The following is a 26,926-nucleotide window of genomic DNA, read 5'->3' on the forward strand; positions in this document are numbered from 1 at the left end:
GGAAACCCTCTGAACTAATTCAGTTTCTAATTTGTATTGTGCTCTATTTTGGCTAGAGGAAACCCTGTTCTATTTCTGTGCAACCACAGACTTAATTAAGGTTGTGGTTTTACCTTGCTGCCTGAAACTCAGAAAATTCATAACATAAAGAAATTTTACTAAGTTACAAATTTTGAATTATTTTGGATAAGACAGTTTAGGTGAAGCATATACCTGTTACCAAGGCTTTTTTTTTCCTCACCCAAGGGTAACCTTTCCAGTAATATCACAGCCATAAGTCATACACAAGCATTCATGAATTTCATGTTAATGCTATGGGGATGGCAGTGTCTACTGTATTTTCTTGCCTTAGTTCTGTGGATGAAGTTTTAAATCTCTGCTGGAGTTCTGGTATTATGGTTATTATAAAAACTATGCATGGTAACTACAGATAATAATTCTAGAAACTGATTTTTGAAACAGATTCCCAAATTATTTTTTCTTTGGTTATAATCTTAGTACTTGATAAGAAAGAAGTGGTTAATACCAAATACAGTAATTTAATTAGTATTATAAAGTTGACCAGACACTAAACTCTTTGAACTGTTATACTTTTAGAAAACTTACAGAATGTTTAGTAGTTTCATAGTAAGTTGATTGTTTTTCATTGAACATTTTAAGTTTTCAGATATTGTTTCTAACTTTAAAACAAAAGCCAAAAAAAAAAAAAAAGAAGCCAGATCCCCCCAAAATAAGATTCCACCAAAAAAAAAAAAACAATTGTTCATGAAAATCTTTTACCTCTTTATGGAGTATTATATAAAAGATAAGATAAATTTTGATATTTCATTATGAGCTTTTGATAAAGTTAATTGCTTCCTTCATCACTGCCTATGAGAATGAGAGCTATCAGTTTTCTATTACCATGAATTAAATTTTATTATACATCTTAGTCATACTTGGTATATACTGCCATCTCACCATGAGGTTCCTAGACAAAATAGAGATAGCAGAAAGGAACATTTTATCTGAGCTCTTAGTATAATGGTTTCAAAGTGTGTCCAGTTGCAAACTACAAAATATTCACAGAACGTGACTGTTAGTTTTAGAAAATCATAAGCTATGTAAGTCCTTTAAATCTAACTTCTATGCCGAAAAACAATCCCAAAATGAAATTATAGCAAGTTAATAGTTTAAAAAATCTCCTTTTCTCTAGATCTCAAGGGAACTTTAAAAAGAAGAAAATAACTTCCTAAGTATAAATTGTACTGTGAACTTGTCATCTACTTATTCATTTATGATTTTGTTTCTATTTTCCATTGGTACTTTGTTGTATAAATTTTCCTTTTCTCCAAAACACCCTATTTTCAGCTTTAAGAATCATTCCATAGTTTAGTTTAAAATTTAATGACCCCTACCCTGAGAAGTCATGATATTATTTCAAAACCACTTGACTCTTGTCTTCTAGACTGAAAAGCTGTATATCCTTCTTGCTTATTCTTCCCATTTCAGTGCTTCATTGTTTTATTCTTTACCATAAGAGAGTCCCTATGATAATGCTTATGTTGATTAGCTAATGTTGCTTTGTTAGATCAGTTTTGAAGTCAGACTGATTTCAAGTATATTGCAGAGTCTTAAATAATTTTTAGGACTATTGACTATTGAAATCTTTTTTTGTACTTTTACATAATGAATGGAGGAAAATGAAAGAAAAAGAACCAAAGACCAGCAAAAAGGGAGAAAACTTTTTCATTAAATGGACTCACCTATCTTTTCTGATGTAAATTATTTCAGAGAGAGTATAAGCTTCCTCTGTTAAGCAAATATAGTTTGACTTGAAAGTGGATTGAAAAGATACTGGAAAGATATTATTTGACTGTTGAGCAATCATTTATACTGTGTGATTTCTATTTTTCAGACCCTCAATTAGATACTGGAGGCAGGGGAGTGAAATGACAGGGGAGAGGACACCCGCTTATCACAGTAGTGGTTGGGGAAGGCGGTCAGGGGGTTGTGTGGATTGTTCTCTCCCCAGAACACTTATTAATATGTCATTATCTGAATTCATTCAGAAAGATTTCAGTCAGTAAAAGGTGAATGAATAATACTGCAACAAAAGGACTTGTATAGAACACATACAGATAAGGGTGGTAATGACGCAATTCATGTTCTTACTAGGCCTGGAATCCAGCTGCTGAAGATCAGTGCTTTGACAGATGCCATAGACTTGGTCAGAAGCAAGAAGTTATTATCACAAAAGTGAGTTTTTAAGATACCTACTTTAAAATTAGGTTGTAAGATTTTAAAAACTATATAAATAGTGTGTGAATTTATTGTTATAAAAGATTGAAATAGAATTATGCAGAGCAAACTAATGAGGGTCATCTTTATTCTGGTCTTGTTAATTTTTTTTTATGTGAATTGCTTGCTTATATCTTTTGCCAGGTTTTCATAAAGAACAAATATAGTTTTGTAGTATAAATTCTGATTTTAAATGTTTTGTTATGTGTATTGGAAATTTTTTATCCCAGGCTCTTGTTTATCTTTGAACTTTGTGTTTTTTTGTTATGAAAGTTTAGAAATTTTTATGATTTAAAATACGTCAGCCATTTCCCCTGTATCTCCTGGATTTTTGAGTCTTGCTTAGAACAGAAGACTTTTATCTTCAAATGTAAACATGACTCTTCTGTAAGTTACGTAAACTGGAGGGGTGCTGTACTCGGTCACGCAGTTCTGTCTGACTTTGCAGACCCATGGACTGAGGTCCGCCAGCTGCCTCTGTCCATGGGGCTCTTCCAGGCCGGAATGCTGGAGTGCGTTGCCATGGCCTCCTCCAGGGGACCTCACCAACCCAGGGATCGAGCCCAGGTCTCCTGCATTGCAGGTGGATTCTTTACCGACTGATCCACCACTGGAAGTAGTGTTTTATAAAAATATCAATAAAAGTTGTCATATTCAAAATTTGGAAAATGTTACCCCCAAAATCTCCTGTAGTTCTTTTTTTTTTCTTTTTTTAAAAAGACCCTGATGCTGGGATCTCCTGTAGTTCTGATTCTTTTGAAATATTTTACTTTTTGTTGATGATTCATGCTATGGATCTAACTTGTTTTCAAATGAAGAATCATTTGTTACATTACCATTTTTAAGTCCATCTTTTTTTTTCCTACCAGTTGAAATGTCACCTCTTCATAAGCTAATTCTGTACTCTAAGTCTCTTTCTGGACTCTGTTCTATTTCAGTGATCTCTTTTCCTGTTCCCAGGACAATATTACTTTAATAATTTCTATGGTTTTATACAGTATGCCTTGATATCTAATAGAGCATAGTGCTCTCATTACCTTTCTCTTTGAAAATTGTGTTGGTTTTTGTTATTTAGTCATGAATTGAACTTTGGATTTGGATTACCAAATCCCATGTAAGAAATATTTGTTTGGGATTTATTGAATTTATGATTAATTTGAAAACTGTATTCTTTATAAATAAGGAGTGTTCCCATATAAGAACTTAGTATCACTCTCCATTTATTTAGGTCTTTTATGTATTTCAGTAACATTTTATAACACAATTTGTTATTACAGTAACTAGGACCTCTTGTACAGTGTTAAATAGTAGTAATGATAGTAACCATTCTTGACTTGTTCCATCTTTGTTGGAAATACTTTTATTGTTTTACGTTAAGTATGGTGTTCTTGGTAAGTTTCTAGTAGATGTCCTTAATAAGATTGAGGACATTTATTTCTAGGTTAAGGAGGATTCTTTTTTTTTTTTTTCCATTTATTTTTATTAGTTGGAGGCTAATTACTTTACATCATTGCAGTGGTTTTTGTCATACATTGAAATGAATTAGCCATAAATCAGTTTTTAATCAGGAATAAATGTTTAACTTTATCAGATTCTTCTTTGGCATTTATTAAGATGATCACATTTTTTCTCTTTTAATTTTCTGAATTATACCAGATGAAGGCATATTCTTTCTGGGAAAATCTTATTTGGCTTTTTAAATATGCTGAATTTATTTTGCTAATATTCCAGCTACAGCGTTGTCCATAAAGTTTGCTTTTTTTATATGTTGCTCTTATCTGATAGAGTTATAACGTGTCCTTACAGCTATATTCTTTATACAGGAGAAATATACTGAGTAGTAAGGAAAAATGACACTCATTTCTAGCTATCATATCATATTCTAATATTTCCACTGTATATTGAAAAAAAAGGGAGAGTGAAACAGTTTCTAATAGATTATTATTGATCATTTTTGACAGCTACATAATTCTATAAGAAAGCACATTCCTTTAGAGTAGAGCATTATTTTTATTAGGTCTCATTTTTTTAATTAAAGAATTTAAGTATTGTGACCTAAAAACTACCTAACCAATTTAACTTTGTTTTTCTTTTTACAGTTCATTGTGAAGGATTCTGTTGAAGAAAATATGCTGAAAATACAAAACACAAAGAGAGAACTTGCAGCTGGAGCCTTTGGAACTAAGAAAACAAATGCTAGTGAAATGAAACAAGCTAAAATCAATGAAATCAGAACTTTAATTGATTTATAAATTTGTGGAATTTGGTAAGGTCAGTTTAATCAGATACATACACAAGTTTTAGAAATGGGACAAATGCAGTTCTAGAAATGATATCTAGAGTATGTCTTCTAAAAGGGACATATTTTATATTAGTGAAGAGGTATTACTAATCGCCTTCTATATATGAACCTATTTTTAATGATATTTCAGATAGCAATAAGTTCTGTTATATGCTGTGGCCTAAAATAATTTTTTGTGGGAGAAAATTTACTTTTATTCAACTTTTCATACTATCTATGCTGAGTATTTTCATATCTCCCAAGTACTCAGCTTTTTCATATTTCCAAAAAGGTTAAACCTTTTATACTTTTGACCAAATAAAGAGTTATTTTCTATGTTGACACATTTGGTTAGTCACCAAAGCCTCCCATTTGTGATGCTGTGGATTCACAATCCTTTAAACGATTAATATGTACACAGACTATACAAGAGATTGATTTTATTGGACCTTTGAAAACCATGTATGCATTCCAGAACATTAAATGACAGACCAAAGTCCAGGTTAGAAAGTTACTTGGTTTTTGTTTGGTTTTGTTCATCTATGTGTGTGTGTTTTGGTTTCTTTGTTTAGTTTTTTTCACAGTATCATTGAGATAAAATTCAAATAAGTGACTTACAATTTTATGTTCATGAAAACAAAATTGGGGTTTGTGTTAGAGCACTATTTTCTCCATTTAGTCAGGTGGTACTATTCTTTTAATTTAAATGTAACTTGATGTGTTAGTGTGTAAATACAGTCTGTGGGGATGAGAAAGAACCAGTTCTGCCCAATTTGATTTGACTATTTAAATTATGGAATTGCTGAATAGATATTTCTATATATAGATAATATTATTTATGTGCTTTTAAAAAAAACTTTATAAATTTTTATAATTCAGAAGACTACTATATGTGAGAGGCATGATATCTAGATGGAAGTTGGGCTGGATGACCTCCAAAATTGTTTCAACTGTTAAAGACATCTTAATCCCTAAATGGAGAATTTTCTTTTATATTATGTTTAGAACCAGAATTTGATTTTGGAACTTGAGTAATTCATCCTTACACCTACATATAGAATCAGTCATCATTTTCCTACTTTTTTGTTAACAATCAAACAGTAGCTGCCACAGAATTCTTGATGGCTCTTCTAGTCACATTTAAAGCAAAATATAATTTTATCAATCAGGTTAGGTAGTAAGTGGTGTTTTTTCCTTAAGGGAAACTTTATTTTTAATCCAAAGAAGGAAGAAATTGATCACTATAACAGGAGAAGCTTCATGTTTGATGACACAAATTTAAGAACACCTTATATTTTACTTAGAGTGTTGGAAGTGACTTAACTGAAGAGATTGGAGGCAGGGTTGTATTCTAGGGCACACATCTTAGATTTAACACATACTTTATCACCAGCTAAATCCTCCCCTTCTCTGAGCCCTATCCTTTGCTCCACGGGAACAGTGGATTAGACAGCAAGAACCTTCCCAGGCCTTTTTCTCTTCAGCAGCAGGTGATGAAAAGGACCAATAGACCTTGCTGCCACGATGAGAATGGAATTATAACTTGAGGTTGATCCACTAGCATAAGGAGCGATAGAGAAGTTCTTTGCTTTGTAGGACTAGCACAGAAAATCAAGTTGATCAGGATCTCATAAAACCTGATATATGGGTTCTCAATATACCAATACTCTTGTGAGATTAAGTATAAAAAGAGTTCCCATCAAAAAACGCACTCTACTCTCCTTGCTTACAAAGGCAAAACCTTACAAACTTACTGTAAAGTGAAGACTGCTTGCTTCTTTACCCAAACATTTACAGACTTGTGTTTTTAAACACATTCATAATGATAAATGTGGCAGGTCATTTAAAAAATACCTTTTTGGTTTTGTACAGTTCCATTAAATGGTGTTAAATAAAAAACAAATTCATCCTATGAAAATATATAAACTACTGGAATGAAAAGTTCACATTATGTTTATGCTGTTAACTCTGTTTCATTATTACGTAGAGTAATAGCTTTAGAAATATCTTGAAAATACTGTGTTTCCACTTGTGGTTCAAACTGGATTTTGTTTTAAATTTAAAATTAATAAAAGTTTAAAAAATTATTACTTTCTCAGTGCCATATTTTAATGAGTACTTGTTCTTTAAAGAATATTTAATCTTTATAAGTCTGTTATTTCTGTTAAGATGTCTATTTTATATAATTATTTTTTACTGACAGTATATTAAAAGTACTACAAGTAACTGAGAAAAATTGACTCATATTCCTACCCTTTTTTAATTTTACTAAATTTCAGTTTAACTGACTTTCTTGTTTAGAACTCAGTGTATATATTCTAAAATTTAAAGTATCTTTATCTTAAACATTGGTTTCAATTATTTTTATTTTCCCATCAGGCGGAAAAAAAGGAGCTGTGGTAACAGCTATGTATAGTGGTATACTAGATACCACTATGGATTATAGACTTTGCCCTTATTACAGCTCCAGGATTGGGAAAATCAAGAAAATAATCATCTTATCTTTAAAACCAGTAAGTACCAATAAAATTATACTCAGGTACTGCATATTTTCTTTTGGGGGATATCAAAGGCATTCACTGGTGTTTTTTTTTTTTTTAATTAATTTTAATTGGAGGCTAATTATAATCTTGTAGTGGTTTTCACCACACATTGACATGAATCCACCATTGGTGTACATGTCCCCCATCCTGAATCCCCCTTCACCTCCCTCCCCATCCCATCCCTCTGGGTCATCCCAGTGCACTGGCCCTGAGCACCTGTCTCATGCATCGAACCTGGACTGGCGATCTATTTCACATATGGTAATATACAGGTTTCAGTGCTACTCTTTTAAATCATCCCACCCTCGCCTTCACCCACAGAGTCCAAAAGTCTGTTCTTTACATCTGTGTCTCTTTTGCTGTCTCGCATATAGGGTCATCGTTGCCATCTTTCTAAATTCCATATATATGCGTTATTATACTGCATTGGTGTTTTTCTTTGACTTACTTCACTCTGTATAATAGGCTCCAGTTTCATCCACCTCATTAGAACTGATTCAAATGCATTCTTTTTAATGGCTGAGTAATATTCCATTGTGTATATGTTTACCACAGCTTTTTTTTTTTTTTTCTTTTTTTTTTTTTTCCATTTATTTTTATTAGTTGGAGGCTAATTACTTTACATCATTACAGTAGTTTTTGTCATACATTGAAATGAATTAGCCGTGGATTTACATGTATTCCCCATCCCGGTCCCCCCTCCCACCTCCCTCTCCACCCGATCCCTCTGGGTCTTCCCTTACCACAGCTTTCTTATCCGTTGGTCTGCTGATGGGCATCTAGGTTGCTTCCATGTCCTGGCTATTGTAAACAGTGCTGCAGGGAACACTGGGGTGCACGTGTCTCTTTCAGATCTGGTTTCCTCGGTGTGTATGCCCAAAAGTGGGATTGCTGGGTTATATGGCAGTTCTATTTCCAGTTTTTTAAGGAATCTCCACACTGTTCTCTATAGTGGCTGTAGTAGTTTGCATTCCCACTCACTGGTGTGTTTTTTATTCCTTTTATTTATAGTGCTTAACAAAGGTCTGTTCATTAGTATTTGGAAAGAAGATTCATCAAAAATATGAGGACAGTGATATGTTTGGCTTATTAATAAGAATTGAAATGCTTAACCTTAAGGTTTTAACTATATTAAACTTGAAAATACTTGCGAAAGGTGAAATACAACAGCTTTCCTTCATTTAATTCACCAATAAGTATGTGTAACCTTCCTTACAAGTTCTACATTCTGGAATTCAGTACCTCATTTTTATGGTACTTCTCAATAAAAAGATCACAAGATACTGATAGCTGTGAATAATGGTTGGGAGGCTTCCCTGCAGTAATGTCTACTTCAAAGGGAGAAACTCCATTGATTAGAAACCCTGTTAGCAGACATAATGTTTTCTTCCATGTTAATATATTTATACTTCCTGTGTGTTAATAGGGAGAACAGTCTTCGCTGAAGCCATAATAATATGCTGCTTTTGAAAGGGCAGATGATTTCTTATTTCCAATCAGATCTTCCAAAGGTTAAGATGGGATTTTAAAAAATCTCTTTTCCAGGTCTCTGATCAACCTTGTTGATCAAGAATTTTCTGACAGATTTAAACCTGCTTCTACCTTTAATTATAAAATTTAATTTTTACATGAAAATACAAGTTTAATAATGTATATGATTCAAATGTACATGGAACAGGACACCTCCATTAATCTGAACCAAGATATAATAACTAGGATACACTGGGACTTCACTTAGAAGAAGAGCAAATGTCAAAATGATTTCTTAAATTAGTAAATAAATTCTAGGGCATGTCTTTGCACAGTTGAAACCCAGTCTAATATTCCCAGAGGGTATTTAATGTGATAGATGTGAAATTAAAAGTCATCAGAGAGATTATATATTGTTAAAACATGTGGGCCATTTGCTAAAGCAGAGATAGGACTAATGTTTTGAAATGTTGTCAGTAAGTTTGCCATCTTTTCAGCATTCTGTCAATAGTGTCTTAGAAAGGCAGATAAAATTAACTAGGATACAGTTTCCTAAATGTTTAAAGTAATTTACCCCTTATGTTAGGGTAGGCAAGGACTATTCCCTAATAGTACATCATAGGGTTTTAACCACTGCAGTGAGAAGCCTGCGCACCACAACTAGAGAGAGACCCACTCTTCAACTAGAGAACTCCCATGTGCAGCAACAAAGACCCTGCATGACCAGAAATTACGTGAGCCTTTTAAGTTCAGAGGTTTCCTCTTAGGCAGTGTGAAAATAGGGAACCAAAGGGAATAAGTAAACACAAAGAGTGTATACCAGATGATATGTTTAATTCTCACTCCCTAGTTAGATGCTTTGATATCCTCAAGTGTATTTAAAAAAAAGGATTTGAGTCTTGTGATCCAGGTGGAGAGCTCCAAGTTATTTGGATTGCATGTTACATGGTCACAACAATAAGGCACTATTAGTTATCTGAAGACTAGGTTTCTGTTCATCCCAACTAGGAGCACAGAAACCAAAGAAGGTTCTAACCACCTAAAATAACAGAGTTAATAAACCCATATACTTAATAGAAAAGGACCTAGTGTTCAAAGGCCCTGTTATTGAACATTTAACTCTTCCTATTTTTGTTCTAGGAAAACAGTAGTGAGAAGTGGTAGCTGGTAGACTGGACATTATAGAAGGAAACTTAAAAAGGAACACAGAATAAGGAAATCACGAGAGTTGAGTGGCTTAGTATAGGTGTAAAGAGCCCTTATCTCTAAACGGATGTTGACCCTGAATACACCACAGTATCATATAGTCATATTATAGAAGTTTGCCTTCTTCTGGGCTAATAAAACAACTGTGAAAACAGGATAATTCTGTATAGGCTTTTAAGATACAAACTCTATACATTGTGAAGCTGAACTGTGTCCAAGACAAAATTCTTGACTTAACACTATCCTTGAATTTTCCTACCTGTTCATTTTTATATTACAATTTCAGGCGGCCTACTTAGGAATGTCTTTTTGTAAAAAGTATTTTCCAAGTCCTATTTCAAGGCCATTGTCCTTACCTTCATAGCAAGCAAAATGAAAGCTTTTCCATTATTTGTTTCTGGCATTTATATTTCTGGGTATATACAGAGAATACTGTTGATCTCTTGGCCCATTTCCCGGATCTCATTGTCTGTGTTGATAATTCATTTGTTTAATGCAGAGCATAGCTTTAGATTTAGAACAAACACAGATCTGAATCAAAGTCTTTAACCTTTCTTATTCTCTGATTACCAGAGAAATGAGAAATCTATATATACATTATAGGGCTGATATGAGAATTGAGCTATAAGTACCTAGTAAATATTGTCTTTCCTCATTGCTTTCTTACAGATTGTTTTCACTTAAAGAAGATTAAGTTTCAGCGTCAGAAACTCAGAGAAATAAATTATCAAAGACTGAGCCAGCAGGGAAGCCCATCACATAACATACCCAAGTGTAAAAATAGTTAATAATCCATTTGTAATAGAAGAAAAGCAGACTGTGGCAGACTTTTATTTAAGGGGAAACCAAGTCTTCCTTAGCTTAATTCCCTACATTTCAGTAACATTAAAGAGGTAAACATTTTACAATTAATTTATAGATGTTATTTATGATAATATTGCCTATTTCACTCAAGGGGCTGAGTTTGTCTTCTGGAAAGCCTTTACTAAATAGAAGTTGAATCCCCTGCTATGTAACAACACTGCACCATGCATCTTCTGAAAACTCTGATTCCCTGTTGTATTTAGTGTACATTCTTCATGTATCAGATGGTTCTCAAATGTCCCTTGGGTCACAGTCACTGCTTGATAGTACTTGGAATAGAGATACTATGGCCTCAAACTCAACCAAGTTCTACTGAATCATGGTCCACAGTGATAAGCCCAAGAGACTGTACTTACAACTCCAGTGCTTTTCAGGAGCAGCCAGGCTGGAGACTCTGGTCCAGAAGCTGAATCTTTGGAGATCACAAATCTGACATCCTTTACCTTAAACTATCACTTGGATCCCGATAAGATCAAGTGGAAGTAAAACACAAAATAATGGAGGACATTTGGAATTAAGTTTCTTGGTGTGAGCATTTTATAAAGTCCCTATGTTTTAAAGATAGCAGGTATATTTCATATGAATTTTTTTATCTAGGATTTGCTTCCAAATAGTTTGGTAGTGGGGGAGTTCATGGGAATGTAGGGACATAGAAGAAACAACTGCTCAAAGTAGGTGATGGGAGTTCTTTATACTGTTCTGCTTACCTTGGTACGTAAGTTCCCATTAATAAAACATTACATATAAATTACATTAATAAAACCAGTCATTATTGAATTTAAAATCCAAAGCCCAAACGTTCATCTATGAAGCCAATACGTTCCTCTCCATCCTCTTGAAAGCCTTGATTTCCACCCAGTTCTCCCGTCGCCACGATTTCCTCGGAATGGAACAGTCTTCCTTCTCAGTCTTGGCTTCTGCAGAGCCTCTCTTTCTGGCGTAATCACCCTCTTGGAGGAGGTTTTTCCTGAAGACCCTAAGGCTGGACTTGCCCAGGAGCAAGTGTATTGGTCAGTGTACTTTATTGAACATAATTTGCAATTATATATGTTAGTTTCTTTCAGCCTGTTTGCTACTAGAATATAAGGAAATATGTCTGTCTGATACATTCCTGTGTATCTACTGTCCATCACATGCGTGATATGGTCAGTACTTAGTAAGTGCTTTTCAGAGTTGTGTTGTATAAATGTATATGTCAACCCAAATTGTGTTTGATGTGAAAATAAGGTGACTGAATACATGCTTTGGTAGATGTAATTTCTGGAATAAGCTCAAGTATTTCCTTGAAATCAGACATTTTTATAACCATTGAGACTGTGAAAGCAACATAGGGCTGAGACCAACTTTAAAATTAGGCACAGATTCCTTAAAAAAATAAAATAAAAGTACCATGTGACCCAGCGATCCCACTACCAGGCATTACCCCGAGGAAACCATAACCGAAAAAGACACATGTGCTCCAATGTCCACTGCAGCACTATTCGCGATAGCTAGGACACGGAAGCAGCCTGGATGCCCATCAGCAGATTCACCAATAAAGCAGCAGTGGCACCTGGAACATTGAAGCCGCTCAGTCGTGTCTGACTCTGCGACCCCGTGGACTGTAGCCCACCAGTCTTCTCCGTCCATGGGACTCTCCAGGCAAGAATACTGGAGTGGGTTACCGCTTCCTTCTCCAGGGGATCTTCCCGACCCAGGGATCGAACCCCGGTCTCCCGCCTTGCCAGCAGACACTTCAATCTCTGAGCCACCAGGGAAGCCCACATGGCCTATTAGCCATAAAAAGGAACACATGTGACTCAATTCTAATGAGGTGGATGAACCTAGAGTCTATTATAGAGTGTCGTCTATTAACATGTACACATGGGATCTAAAAAGACGGCACTGATGAACCGATGAGAGGACGGCAGTGGAGACGCAGACGCAGAGGAGAGGCTTACGGACGTGGGGCGGCAGGGGCAGGAGAGCAGAGGGTGGGATGAGTGGAGGGAGTAGCATGGAAACGTCCACACTAGCGTGTGTAAAACAGAGCCAGTGGGAATCTGCTGCGTGACTCAGGGAACCAAAGGGCTCGGTAACAACCCAGAGGGGTGGGCTGTGCTGGGCGGTGGGACGGACATTCAAGAGGGAAGGGCCGTGTGTACCTGTGGCTGATTCATGTCGATGTATGGCAGAAACCACACAAGATTGTAAAGCAATTATCCTTCAATTACAATTTTAATATTAGACACAAATAGTCCAGAAATACTTGTTTGTATGACTTGTAAATTGCACTGTAATGAATTTAATTTGTTTTGCCAGAATTTTCTATGCAATGGATATCCCTCAATGCAGAGATTCTTGGACTAGAAGGATCTTGAGGGGTCTTTGTATGGCTCCTGACATGTGGAGGCACTTAAATCTTTGGTAGTGCTTCATGTATTTGAAGATCACAGCAACTCACTTTCCACCAGTCCAAGTAACTAGCTTACTTTACCTTCAGAAATCAGTTGTTATTTAACAGTTTATACTTTGAGGTAAATCCTCAAGCTCTTCTTAAGCTCTTCTGCTAGCCAACCTCCAAGGTGGTCCCCCCAATCCATTCTTGCCACCAAGTTTCCATATTCCAACGTTCATCCACACCCTCACTGTGAAAATAAAGGGAACTATTCCTGATCTTGAAGGTTAGAAGCCACTGCAGCTTCTGGCCAATTAAACCTGTAAAGTTTCTTCTTGTCATGGTCTCCTCTCTTGTCTTCTTCAACAGAATAATTTGTGATTCCTCACTTCAGAGTTAAAAGGTCATTTAAATCATGCCCTCCACTATCTTGGCATCTGTGCAACGGAGTCACCTGCACATTTATTAAGTATGTTTTATATTGATACTTCTATCATTTTAAGCCACAGATAAAAAATGCTAGAAGACACTGGGTCTGATACTAATAGTCCTGAAATAGTATTGAGTATGTTTAGAGACTGACAATGAACCTAGGTTCATTAAGGTTACAATATTCTAAAATTTGAGTACCCACTTAATATAGAGATGAAATGTGAGTGACAGATGAGATAAACTTGATCTTCCTTTCCTCCATCTATCATATCAGATACATCACCATCACTGGAGAACCACTAGATGTAGATTTCCCTAGGTATCTAGAAAACAACTTCTAAAGCATATATTTCAGTGTCAAGTCTTACACTGGTTTTTAAAATACAAATTCTACAAATTATGAAAAATTCTGTGAAAATTTTTTTCCCCATGAGGAGTGGGCATCCTTAATTTAATGAAACAACCGAGATATGGCAATATGTCTTTATTTCTCATACAGGGTGCCACTGCTGTTTTCAGATATACAGAACGGAACAGAGCATTCCAGCATGCCGCCTCACTGTACACAGAAAACGTGAACATCTTCAGACACTAAGGCTAGGAAATGGGTGAACACCGTTTGTTGATATGCTTATGAATCACTCAGCAGTGCTACAGGCTGTCTTTATCTGAAAGCAGAATTACAATCACTCTGGCAGCCTCTGGGCGACTCTAAAATGCAGGTCTAGTGAGGGGAACAGCAAGCAAGCAGGAGACATGTACCGTGCGTGTCCCATTCTGAAAGGAGACTGATGTGCAGCCTGGCTTGGCACATTTTAAGAGTTGATACAGGTATCCTAACAACTTAAGATTGAGTTTCCCTTACCATATACATTGGCAATCAGCTTAATTGAGAATTTCGGAAATACAAGCTCAGGGTTAAAAAGCAGAACTCTTGTTCATGTAACAGAATTGCTACTTAAACAACTTTTGCCCAGTTCTCACCAGTTGTCTTGCAAAAACCCCCACATCTGATGAATTTTAGTGAAAGCCTCTAGCAACTGTAACAGACCTTTCTTAACCCAGCTCTAGGTACTAAGTATCAGAAACAAGTGCCTGTGAAGTGGATTGTGTCCACCGAAAACCCAGTGTTTCTACTGGAGGTAAGTGTCAAGTTTCCTCTTGATGTTGTCAAAGGAATCTGCTCCCATGTAGTCAGCCTGGCCCTGTTCCCACCGCTCCTTCCGTTCTTCTGAGGATACAAAGGGCTGTGCCGGAGCTGGGATCTCCCCAAGGGACAGCTGTGATACGGCTCCTGAGACATTTTCCTAGAAAGGAGAGAATAAGTAGAGACTCCTTTAGAGCTTCAAGTCAGACCGTTTTAAAGAATGCAATAAATTGAGGAAGGTGAGTAAAACCAGGATGAATTATCATGCAAAGTAGCAATAACCAAAAAGCATTACATGAAACGAAAGAAAGAAAGACACGGAGATACAAGGACCATATGATTTTTTTTTTTCCTAACACAATGAAGACTTCTCAACTTGGTGAAAACATTGGGGGAACAAATTAACTGGGTTAGGGTTAACGTTTAAGTTCTGCATACCTTTCTACAGAAGCCACAAGAGAAAGCCAGTGTATAGACCAAGTCTGAAAGCTGCAACAGTTCATTAGAAAGCGTAAGATGGATGGACAAGGGAACACAAGTCTGCTGATAAGTTCCTGATCTGTGTGGGCTCAGAAAGGTTGAGAACTTAAACAAAATGGTACACCTCAGACGTTGAGGACCTAAGCAGAGAGCCGCACCACATACAGAGCTGTCAGGTTATAAGAGCGAGCTAGATGGTTTGAGACTACACACCAAACCTATCTTCCTGTTCCAGTTTATTACCAAGTGGCATCTATTCCTGTAGAATCCGTTAATCTGCTTAGTTTTGAATGAGTCTTCATTTCCCGTCTTTACTTCCCTTGGTGCATAACCCTCAGTCCCCAGCTGGTGTGGAAGGAACAAGGTCAGTGTGCAAGAGATGGAGCACGCCTGCTCTGCATCAAGTTCGGTTCTCACTACATACAGGTGGGGAGTTAACTTCAGGCTCCCAGGTGGCGCCAGGGGTAAGGAATCTGCCTGCCAGTGAAGCAGACAAGAGACGCGGGTTCGATCCCTGGGTCAGGAAGACCCCCTGAGGTAGGAAATGGCACCCCACTCCAGTATTCCTGCCTGGAAAATTCCAAAACAGAGGAGCCTGGTGGGCTGCAGTCCACGGGGATGCAAAGAGCTGGACACGACTGAGTGCACACAACACAGGCAATTAACTTCAGGAGTATCATAAAAGAACACTTAAGGTTATCCTTCATAAAGCTCCCGGGTGTGACCGGACTAGAACCATTAGAGAAAAAGGCAGGCAAATGAATACATGCAGGCATTGCTTTTAACAGAGGAAATGGGAGAACAGAACGTGTGATTACCTATTTCTGTTGCTATATAGGTGTGTAAGTATGAGTGTCTATGTATGAATTTAAATGAATACTCTGGACTTGCAAGGTATCCGGGTAGATTCCACGGATTCTATTACAGCTGCGGCGACACCTGTCCTTCCCCTGGATTAGTCCTGCCTCTGCCTTCCACTGGCCACAGGAATGAGACAGGGAGCCTCTCGCAGAGTCTCCTCACAGCGCTCTTCACGAGGACAACAGTCTCTCAAGCCGGGATGTAAGTCCCAGTTCTCCTACTGCCCCGTCTGTTACGTAACTAAGAGAAGCTGTGTGACGTCTTTACGTCTCAGTTACTTTTAATATATGTAAGGAGGGGATGTTAACAAAAATAATACTTACTTGCCAGAGTGGTTATAAGGGTTAAATAAGAATAAATAACTTTTTGTAAGCACTTCCTATGTACAAGGCAATATTCCAAGTGCTGTGTAAGTATTATTTCATGGTCCACATGAAGCAAATAGTGAAAGAATGAAGTGTCGTTGCTCACTCTCTCCTTTTTATATTTCAGCACCAGTGCTCCCAAGTGAAACGACTAAAATCTAACTTTATAGTCTTATATGACAGCAAATAATTAACTGATCTTTTAGACTTGATTATAATTCACCCATTTATAGTTTTATTCTTTATATCTTACTATGTAACAAAAACGTTTAATTTCCCATCTTCCTCCAACTCTTCCAAAAGAACCAGCCTCAGAGGAAGACCTTTAAAGTCAGAAAAGATGCTAAGCAGGATGTAACTGTAAATGTTACCATGTAATCTTCTTCTTACAAAGAGATTTTCTAAAATCCTATATGAACAGAGGAATAAAACATAGCAACTCAAAATAATCCCAGAGAAGTATTTATTGTGTGTTCCTGTTATTGTAATTTTCACTTGAAAAATATGGTTCTACACAAATGGCAAAACTAAAATAGGTATATTTAAAATTTTTGCGGCTTCTAAAACATGAACTGGGGCATTCTTTGTTTTTGTAAACCACTACTTTAGGAATTATCTTACAGTCTTAGGACAATGGACTAAGAATTTTATCATTATAACATATAGATATATATACAGATACATCTGTCAGTCTAAACCTCTAAAAACCTTTCTTGTGCTCCCAAGGCTAATGAAATCTGCCACAAATCTACTTCTGGTTTAATCTTTGCTGGTAGTATTTCTCCCCTCTAAGATGAATGCGCTTTTCTTTCCACAAAGTCTTACTTATCTCTCTGTTCAAAATACCACTAAAAAAGTCTGTCTCTAGTAGTATCCCAACTTTTTAAAAACAATACACCAAATTACCTGAAAGAAAAAAAGAGAACCTACCACATGGACACACGAGTGGGTGTCTTTGACAAGGCCACACTGCTGAAGCAGAGGTAACACGCTGGTAGTGAAGATGTCCCACCACAGGCTGAGAAACTCTGGGTGAGTCATGTTGGGATCATGGGACTCACTCTGAATACTTTTCGTTTGAGGATTGTAACTGTAATTCCACGGTTTGGTTCGTCCTAGGAAATGCACAACTTTGGCTTTTGCACCGAACCTGCCAAGTGGACACAAGTTGAAACAGTTAGTGGATTCTGAGCACTGACCGTGCACCTTCCATCCTTCAGTCGTGGTTAGAAAGTTGACCTCGCTGGAAAAACTTCAGACCTACTTCTGAAATCATTCAAGGGCCCACTGTGCCTGAGTGCCGAGCTGCTTGTCTTGTCCCACTCTTTGCAACCCTGCAGACTGGAGCCGGCCAGGCTCCTCCGTCCACGGGATTCTCCCGGCAGGAATACTGGAGTGGGCTGCCAAGCCCTCCTCCAGGGGATCCCCCGACCCAGCGACTGAACCCAAGTCTCCTGCAGCTCTCACAATGCAGGCGGATTCTCCACCACTGAGCCACCAGGAAGTCCTCAACTGTATGTTAAATATACACAAAAACCCCAAAGTAACTGGATCAGTGCAACAACCAAATACCGACCCACCAAGGACAGAGCCGGTGGCTCAGTGGTAAAGAATCTGCCTGCGAGGCAGGAGATGCAGGAGACGTGGGTTCGATACCTGGACTGGGAAAATTCCCTGGAGGAGGGCGTGCAACCCACTTCAGTATTCTTGCTAGGAGAATCCCATGAACAGAGGAGCCTGGTGGGCTACAGTCCTTGGAATTGCACAGAGTCAAACACAACTGAAGCACACACACAGGATAGAAAAGGTACAGCCATTGGAAAACCATTGGATACGACCTAGGAAAGCTGAAGGCACTCAGGCTTCAAACCCGGAAGGAAGCTCACCTCCTAGGCATGAAGCCGAGAGAAACTCCTACACGTGCGCAGCAGGAGATGTAATCAAAAGGTTCACAGCCGCAGCACTGTCTGAAATAGTCGTTAACGAGAGACAACCACAACGGCCACACACCAGGTGAGTTTACTGTTCCGCAAACATTCGCTTTTTTGCCCAGTCTCTTTCCTGCCTCCCTGATATTGATGCATTTTCACGATTTGCTTTCACCGACGAAATGTGGGCAGAAGGGACAGTGCCTCCTAAAAGCATTGCTTGTTCTGTTCAGCCTCCCTGAGAAGCTACAACTTCTGCCAGCAGAAGAATGTTCCAGAAGAATGAGACGCTAGCAACAGATGTGGATCAAACCTGTGGCCTGGCTCCTAACTCAGCTGAGATGATCAGAGCTGTCCCAATCTAGTCATTAACATATGAGCAAGAAATACACTGCTGACTGTTGAATGTCACCGAAATTTGATGGTTATTTATCCATTCTGTTTTTTTAAGGACAACTTCTGGTATACTGATATCATAGAATACAATACAGCAACCAAAATAAATGAGCTGCAGCTATACACATCCTGCAGTCACTAGACTTTTAAACATAAGAAAAAACTATACAAATTCAAATAGAAGTATGAATACATGTATTCATATGTATGTAAATATGAATACATATATATGAATCTACTTACATAAGAACAAACAAAAAAAGTACTATTTAAAGAGCAGAAAACCGTAATCAATATAAATTTCATGATACTGGTTATCTTGAGAAGAGAGGGGAAGCTGTGATAGGAAAGAGACAAAAAGGGGCTTCTAAGATGCTGGTTATAGTCCACTTCTGAACTTGGGTGGTGGATGTTTCTTAAAACTGAACATTTCTGTACATCCTGTTGGGTATATACTGTATTTCACAATACACACACACTACACTATGTATCATAATGTAAGAAAAGTAAGGGTTAAGAATGGTCCTATTCTGTCTGTCCTATGTATATAATCTATACACATGTAAAATGAAGTAATGATAAAGGTGAATACAAGTGCCAAAAGGAAGACGGGAACAGCAAGTGCCCTAGGAGTTCAGAGGCAAAGAGGTCACTGACAGCTGAGGTCAGGGGGCTGGTGGTGATGAGACAGAGCATGTGACCTAAAAACTTGTGCAGCAGACAGGCAGGCATTGGGTAGCAGGTGCGAACACAAGGTCTTCTAGGCCGGGGCCGCGGAGCACGTGTGTGCAGGCTGAGCGTCCTCCAGTCAGACACAAGCAGGAAGCTCTGAGGCTTCCCCTGTGGCTCAGCTGGGAGAGAATCCGCCTGCCATGCCAGAGACCTGGGTCTGATTCCTGGGTTGGGAAGATCCCCTGGAGAAGGGAAAGGCTACACACTCCAGTATTCTGGCCTGGAGAATCCCACTGACTGTATAGTCCACGGGGTCGCAAAGAGTTGGACATGACTGAGCGACTTTCAGGAAGCTCTGACAGGGAAACGTAACATGGGACAGATCCTTGGATGTTGGGTTTAAGTGTCAGATTTTAGTGGAGTTATCCTATAGGCAACCGAAGCACTTGAGTATGATGTGCAGGTCAAAACAATGCACACTCTACTCATGTAGCCTTTCTTATCTCCTAAAGGTTTTTTTGTTTTGCTTTTAATGTCAAAGACCTGTTATATAGCTATCATTATCTGACATTTTGCTGACAAAGGTCCATGTAGTCAAAGCTATGGTTTTCCCAGTGGTCATGTAATGATGTGAGAGCTGGACCATAAAGAAGGCTGAGCAGCAAAGAATTGATGCTTCTGACCTGTGGAGTTGGAGAAGACTCTTGAGAGTCCCTTGGACTGCAAGGAGATCCAACCAGTCCATCCTGAAGGAAAAGAGTCCTGAATATTCATTAGAAGGACTGATGCTGAAGCTCCAATACTTTGACCACCTGATGCAAAGAGTTGACTCATTAGAAAAGACCCTGATGCTGGGAAAGATTGAGGGCAGGAGAAGAAGGGGACGACAGAGGATGAGATGGTTGGATGGCATCAATGACTCAATGGACATGAATTTCAGCAAGTTCCAGGAGATGGTGAAGGACAGGGAAGCCTGGGGTGCTGCAGTCCATGGGGTCACAAAGACTTGGACATGACTGAGCAACTGAACAACATCTGACATTTTTCTATGTTTGGGGTCCAGATTCTTTCAGGACACATTTGGGAATAATAATAGTCCTGCCAGGTAGATTTTACTAATGAGTTAAATGGAGGGTCCTAGAGCTGAGTTGTCTAGAGTCATATGGCTATTCAGTGGCAGCGGTGGGGTCTTGTCCCTCTCTTAAGCCGAAATTCTTATCATCCTACCATGCCGCTACTGCAGAACCAAGCCTACAGTCTAATTCCTCCTAAGGGTAACTATCTCCCCTCAAGGCATTTCTTCTGATGATGGCGTGGATACCTGATATTCCCAAGTATACTCTTTATTTTTTACATGTGGTATATTTTACAGGCATACACATACTTGGGCACATCACACACAAGAACTCTCAATGTTATTCTTGAAGGGATAAATCATAATGCTCAATTTTGTGCACAGACAGGCTTCCCTCCTAGCTCAGCAGGTCATGAATCTGCCTGCAATGCAGGAGACCTGGGTTCGATCCCTGGGTCAGGAAGGTCCCCTGGAGAAGGAAATGGCAACTCACTCCAGTATTCTTGCCTGGAGAATCCTATGGACAGAGGAGCCTGGTAAGGATACAGTCCAAGGGGTCGCAAGAGTCGGACATGACTTAGCGACTACACCACCATCAGGGCGATCAATTAAATACCCAACGGTTCCATGTAAGGCACCATTACTATGGTCAGCGTGCAGCCCCAAGAGCCTTTATCCAAACATGGAGATGAGTCATCCGCATAAAAATAAGAGACAATAGCACAAGCAGGCACCACATCAGAGCCAGCAGGGCAGTGCTGACGTTAAGTGCTATGGACATTCCAAAGCAATTACTGCAGGTGGGGATTTTCAGAAGAGGCTCAGTCAAGGCCTGAGAAAGATGAGCAGGATTAAGAGAAGTGCCTTCAACAGATGTTCTAATGATGAGGGGGCAACCCATCCCAGAGACCTGATACTCGTGTTCTGGGGCAGCGGGGGCCAGGCAGGGACAACGGGCCCGGCCTCAGCCAAGCGGTACACTTAAGCCTCAAACCAGAATAGAGCACACGTGAGAAGCCCCTCCCACTTCCTCTGATATCCACCCTCTGGCCCCGACTTCCCTGCCTGAAGCTATAGCAGTTATCAGCTTCTTCTTTATTAACCAGCCAGTGTCTCAACCCACGACCTGCTGAGCCCAATTTAAATGTACAGTCATCACATACGAGACAGCAACACTAAGAAAATAATATTAAGACGTGAACACACCATGACCTTTACTCCTCTCCAGCCCACTCTCCTCATAGCTCACACTTGCTTAAGCAACAGTAATCGGAATAGCTAGCCTCGATCAGGGCTTCCTAGGTGGCTCAGTGGTAAAGAATCCACCTGCCAATTCAGGAGATGCAGGTTCAATCCTTGGGTCAGGAAGATCCCCGGGAGGAGGAAATGGCAACTCCCTTGAGTATTACCTGGAAAATAACATGGGCAGAGGAGCCCGGCAGGCTACAGTCCATGGGGTCGTAGAGAGTCGGACAGAGCTACGTGACTGAGCATGCACTGAGTACTCCCGTGTGCCAGGCACTGGTTAACATTTGCCTGGTTCAGCTCAGTTAATCTCCAAAACAACTTTGTGAGGAAACCTAGGTGGGAAGAAATTAACTAACTTGTCTAGAATCATGTGGCTGGTGAATAACAGGACCAGGATTTAGGCAAGGCAGTTTGGCTCCAGAGCCAAGGTTCTCCACCACAGCCAGGCTGTAAGACATCCCCAGAATTATTAAGGACCTAATCTCAGAGCATCACCTGTCACTCCACAGACTAACTCCTTGCCTACAGACAGTCTTCCCTGGTGGTGCAGATGGTAAAGAGCCTGCTGGCAACGCGGGAGACCCATGGCTGATCCCAGGGTCAGGAAGATCCCCTGGAGAAGGGAATGGCTACCCAACTCCAGTATTCTTGCCTGGAGAATCCCACGGACAGAGGAGCCTGGCGGGCCGCAGTCCCTGGGATCGCAGAGTCAGACACGACTGAGCAACTAATACAACAGACAGTCAATATCAAAGTCATATCAAACGAGCCCCGGAAATATCCCCGCTACAGGCAAGGACAGAGCAGCAGGAAGTGAGTAACGGGAAAGAAAGCCAGAGAGCAAGCGACGCAGCACGGCCGGCAAACTGTGCTCGGGAGGACGCGGCCCGCACACAGTTTAGGGGAAAGGGGAAAACAGGAGCCAGAAATGATGGTGCGTCTTACGGCCTCTCGAGCGGGCCGTGCTGGACAGTGTCCGGGGCCTTCCCAGCACCTCGCTGCATGAACTGGGCCACCAGCGGGCATGCAGAGGGAGGCACAGTGGTCTGGTCCACAGCAGAGCGGCCCCGCAAGGCAGCGGACCTGGCTGCCCGCAGGACGGCCCACTGTCTGTGGGAGGCAGACGCCTGCACTGGCGCTGCCCGCTCCCCGAGGCGGCCCAGGGGCCTCTGCCACCTCCCTGGCACCCGGCTCGTGCCCGCTGGACCCTGCCCACGCGGCCCGTGGCCTTCTCCTACTCAACAGGAATGCCACTGGGGACAGTCCGTACCCTGCGTCTCACTGTGGTTCAGGCCTGGGCTCTTCCTCCACGAACCCACGGTGTCTGAGTGTTTCTTTAACGCTAAGTCTCCGTTACCTTCTGTGGCCAGGGGAAGGACTTCTTTTCTCAAGGACTCCACATCCCACCCTGAGGTTGTGAAAATTCTATTCACTGGAGGGTCCTTTCCTAGGCACAGCGGTGTTGGTTTTAAGCGAGTTCTTGCTAAGTCTGTTACAGGTGGAAGCGGAGATCTGAAAGGGCCCTAAATGTGGGGTGAACTGCTCCTTCTGCTCCGAGGTGAGGAATCCCGTGGGCGCTGGTAAGCTGGGGGGATGGTGGGGTGGGCCAAGAGGTGAGCAGAACTGTGGGAGGCTGCCCAGCGTGACGGACTCCCCCGACAGCTACTCAAATTCCAGCAACAAAACAAGTCATAAAACGCCTCATGTGAGGTGTTCCTTGGAAAAAAAAATGACTGGGTCCAGGGTAGTGAGGGGCAGGCCGGGAAGAGCTGACGAGGGTCCGGGAGGTGACAGCAGCGATGCGCGAGGAGGATGCCGGGCACGCGGCCCAGGGTGCGGAGGCTGCTGACGCCACAGGCGCACGCTGGGGTCAGCCCTGCTTCTGCACAGTCAGGAGTCAGAGCTTGTTTCTTAGGTGCTGAGGTGTTACTTTAACCTCAGGGCCACCGACCTGACAGACCTGTGGGAACCAACAGGAGTGGGAGAAAAACGGGTTTCAGAGCAAGGATGCTTTATGAGAAGAACAGGCCTGGTGAGTCACTGGAGGTTCTGCCCGGGGCCCTTTGAGGGTGGGGAGGGAGGCAGCTGCTGAGTGGGAATCACGGGGCTCAGAAAGAAGGTGGGAGGAAGTGAAGACAGACTCAGCAGTTGTGCAAAAGGCAGTCACCCTAAGGATGTTCCTGGAGATCACCTGAGGCTGCCCTGGGCCCCGCGAAAGGGGCGGCCTCACTAGGCCTAATCCTGACCACCACATATGGTTTGTCAGTTACACAGTTTATGTAACTATGGTCTCGCTGCATAAACAGCATGGTATTTAATTACAAAACACAGTAGCCTGAACGGCCTGCTCTATGAGCTCTCATAATAAAACGTTCTGTTTGAAAAGAGATGAGCGAAAGGTCGCAGTTTTTGTATCTGGAATTTCCATTCGTCCAGATACGGATTTCATGTAATTATGTTTGTCACAATCATGTTCCCTGAGGAGTGTTTTAAAAAATCACTTTCTATCATTTTAACCAACTTACTCTTCAGCCATTTACAAAAAGTCCAAAATAACCAAGTGAAATGAAATAAGAGTGAGCACAGGTCACAAGAAAAGGGAAAATTACTTCTGCTTAAAAGAACAATTTAGCTGAAATGCAAATTTGGGGGAGAGGTGTTTCTTAGAGAAAAGAAACCCAGAGTATTTTTCTGGTGGTATCTCTCTCCCTTACCAAAGGCCAAACAGGTACGACAGTCAGAATTTAGGTCACTTTTTTAGTCAAAAGCAAAGTAGGCAGTGAACAAGAAGGGGACACGCTGATATCAGAAGATCAAGTTCAACTGACCTCGACTGAGTGCAACCAGAAGAATCACTGACTCACTGCCCGATTTACCACCAAATTTTACCAGCCAGGAAAAAAAAAAAATTGGGTACATATCACAATTGTCTCTAAATTACTGAGAGCCATTCATTCTGACCCCACTACTGGGGATTTGTCTCAGCTTGCACACATCTCTTAAAATAAGTGTTCTAATTTTAACTTGATAGAATCTCAAGAGTGACGTCCAGATCACAAGACATAGTTTGAACCCAAGCCAGCAATAATACTGCTTAGGTTAGCCGTTAAAATAATCCCTGTGACCTGGTGTTACCAAAAGATCAGATAGAATTTTCACGACCAGTTGAGAAGTGCAGCCGGGAAGGTGTGGACGAGACGGCAGGACTGGTCAGCGCGGAATGGGAAGTAACCCACGACGGCACACACAGAAGCATTTTCAATTCTCACGACGCTCTCTGCATGCGGTGTTCATGCAGGTTCCAAGAAGAGACGCGCGGGGCTGCCAGCCCAGTCCTTCCCGAGGAAACGCGGCCGCCGTGCCACCCATCCTGGGGCCATTTCAGTGACTCACGCCCGCTGGCCTGGGCCCCTCACTCTCGTATGCCCTCAGGCTCGCTCTCACACACAAACCCAAACCGATCCCCATCGTCCATCCGCCACCTCTCCTCTCTCACCAGAAATTCCCTCCTCTCACCCACTCGCAAGCTCGACCAAGAGTTATAAAGCCAAGTGCCCATGGGGTGGGCTGGTCACGCAGAGAGAGGAGCTGGTGAGGGGCGGTCAGGGGGTGAGAGCTTTTCCCATCACCAGAAGACAGCCGCTACCCAGCAACAGACAAGTGCAGCCTCAGGGACCCACCCAATCCTCGCCTTTCAAGCCAAATTAAATAACGCTCCCAACTGCGCCCTGGAAATGCCAACCACATCAGACTCAAACCCAGACTTGAATGAGCTCGACTTGGGACTTCCCTCGTGGTTCAGTGGCTAAGAATCTAGCCGCTGTCAATGCAGGGGACACAGGTTCCATGCCTGGTCCGGGAAGACCCCACATGCCGTGGGGCGACCGGACCCAAGCAGTGCAGCTGAGTCGGTTGCACCCTCGAGCCCGCACTCCCAGACGAGAGGAGCCGCTGCAACGAGAGGCCTGCACCCCGCGATGAAGGACAGCTCCCGCCCACTGAGTCTAGAGAGAGGCCACACGCAGCAACGAAGACCCAGCGTGGCCACAAACAAAAGAAAATAACCTCGCCTCGGACCCTGTCATCTCCGCCACCAACCTGCCTGGCCTCTCTTCACAAAGCAGCAGAGAGGGCCCACGAGGCAGGGTCACTAGGGAGACGCTCCTGGGGGTAGCGTGTCCCTCTCAGCCTCTTCTGGCCGACTGCTCATTCATTCACTAGATCAAAAAACACAGCCGCCTGCCTGCCTCCGTGCCACGCAGCCATCTGAAGCCACGCTCTCCACACGTGCGCTCAGACACACTCCTCACCTTCTCCAGGGCATCACTCGGCAAGGCTCCCTCCAGGTTCTGCAGTCCGCTCTCCCCTCCTGGATCATTTCCATCGACACGAAAACATGCTGCACCTGCTTCCATCCAAAACACCACCACACCGTCCTCGCCCATCCCCATCCAGCTGGGAGCCCCTTTCCCCTCCCTCTTTAATTAAATGCGTCAGAAGGGCTCCGCGTCTCCCTTCCCTGGGCCTGCTGGGATAAGCTTTCCTCCTCCAGCAGGTGGTCCCTGCCAGAGACGCCGGGGACCCCGCGTTCTGGGTGCAGGGCCGCTCCCCAGGGGCTGCCTATCTGGCTCACCGCAGCACCCGGCCCGGAGGCTCGCTGCCCCTCCCGAGGTTCTGCGTGGCGTGTGCAGAGCGTGAGCGTGCAGGGGCGCTCCTGCCTTGCTGCGCGTGGTCGCTGGTTCCTGTGGCTGCACATTTCCTGCCCCAGGGCTCGGTCTGCAGGACTCTTCCGTACCACAACCACTCTCTTGCTGATATCATCTTGTCTCCCAGCTATAAATATCACTTATATGCTGACACTCTTGGGGCAACGTCTTACCCGACCTCTCTCCTGAGCTCCCCACGCCTGCACCGACTCGCCTCTTCCACGTTTTCACTAGGATGTTTAATATTTGCCTCCAAACTTCACACACCGCATACATCTCTGGCCGGTCCCTGCTCCTAAGAACCGGCTTTGCTTGCAGTCTCCTGCATCTTGGGAAGGGGCAGCCCCTCCGTTCCAGCTGCTTAGGTCCCACGCTGGTAACAGCATCTCTGACATTCTTCTTCACATCCTGCTAAAGATCTGACCTTTTTTTTAAGGACCTGGAAATTTGCATTTCATGTGAGATCCCTAATTTTAAGCATTAATAACTGAGAAAATTTAAAAAAAGAAAATTACGTTAGGAAGAAAAAACCTATCTGTGGGACAAATACAGTCTGCAGCCCACCGGCTTGAGACCTCCGAGGAGCCTGAATCTT

General features: G+C 41.6%; 2 protein-coding genes and 1 long non-coding RNA gene across 6 annotated transcripts in view; 2 read left to right on the top strand and 1 right to left on the bottom strand.

The window, feature by feature from the left end:
• The window catches only part of HLTF (helicase like transcription factor), a 60,914-nt gene extending 54,266 nt beyond the window's left edge, over window positions 1–6,648 (top strand). For all 3 annotated transcript variants that reach the window (XM_070466604.1, XM_020911630.2, XM_020911622.2), the window contains 2 exons: window positions 2,158–2,238; window positions 4,380–6,648. In XM_070466604.1, the coding sequence (XP_070322705.1) occupies window positions 2,158–2,238; window positions 4,380–4,532 (234 nt within the window). In that variant the 3' untranslated portion in view covers window positions 4,533–6,648. The remainder of the gene's footprint in view (window positions 1–2,157; window positions 2,239–4,379) is intronic.
• Window positions 6,649–12,842: 6,194 nt separating this feature from the next.
• GYG1 (glycogenin 1) overlaps window positions 12,843–26,926 on the bottom strand; it is a 37,984-nt gene continuing 23,900 nt past the window's right edge. Inside the window, exons 6-8 of one of the 2 annotated variants that reach the window (XM_070466610.1) lie at window positions 17,237–17,456; window positions 15,039–15,089; window positions 12,843–14,760 (exon numbers count right to left, since the gene is read on the bottom strand). In XM_070466610.1, coding sequence (XP_070322711.1) covers window positions 14,587–14,760; window positions 15,039–15,089; window positions 17,237–17,456 — 445 coding nt within the window. In that variant the 3' untranslated portion in view covers window positions 12,843–14,586. The remainder of the gene's footprint in view (window positions 14,761–15,038; window positions 15,090–17,236; window positions 17,457–26,926) is intronic. The other variant, XM_070466611.1, reaches the window with a different exon arrangement.
• On the top strand, window positions 17,456–21,564 carry LOC139034781 (uncharacterized). Its single transcript, XR_011487331.1, has 2 exons — window positions 17,456–18,319; window positions 18,468–21,564. It is a non-coding gene; the product is annotated as an uncharacterized lncRNA (long non-coding RNA).

Source organism: Odocoileus virginianus, chromosome 4 (assembly GCF_023699985.2).
Source record: "Odocoileus virginianus isolate 20LAN1187 ecotype Illinois chromosome 4, Ovbor_1.2, whole genome shotgun sequence".
NCBI classification, from domain to species: Eukaryota; Metazoa; Chordata; class Mammalia; order Artiodactyla; family Cervidae; genus Odocoileus; species Odocoileus virginianus.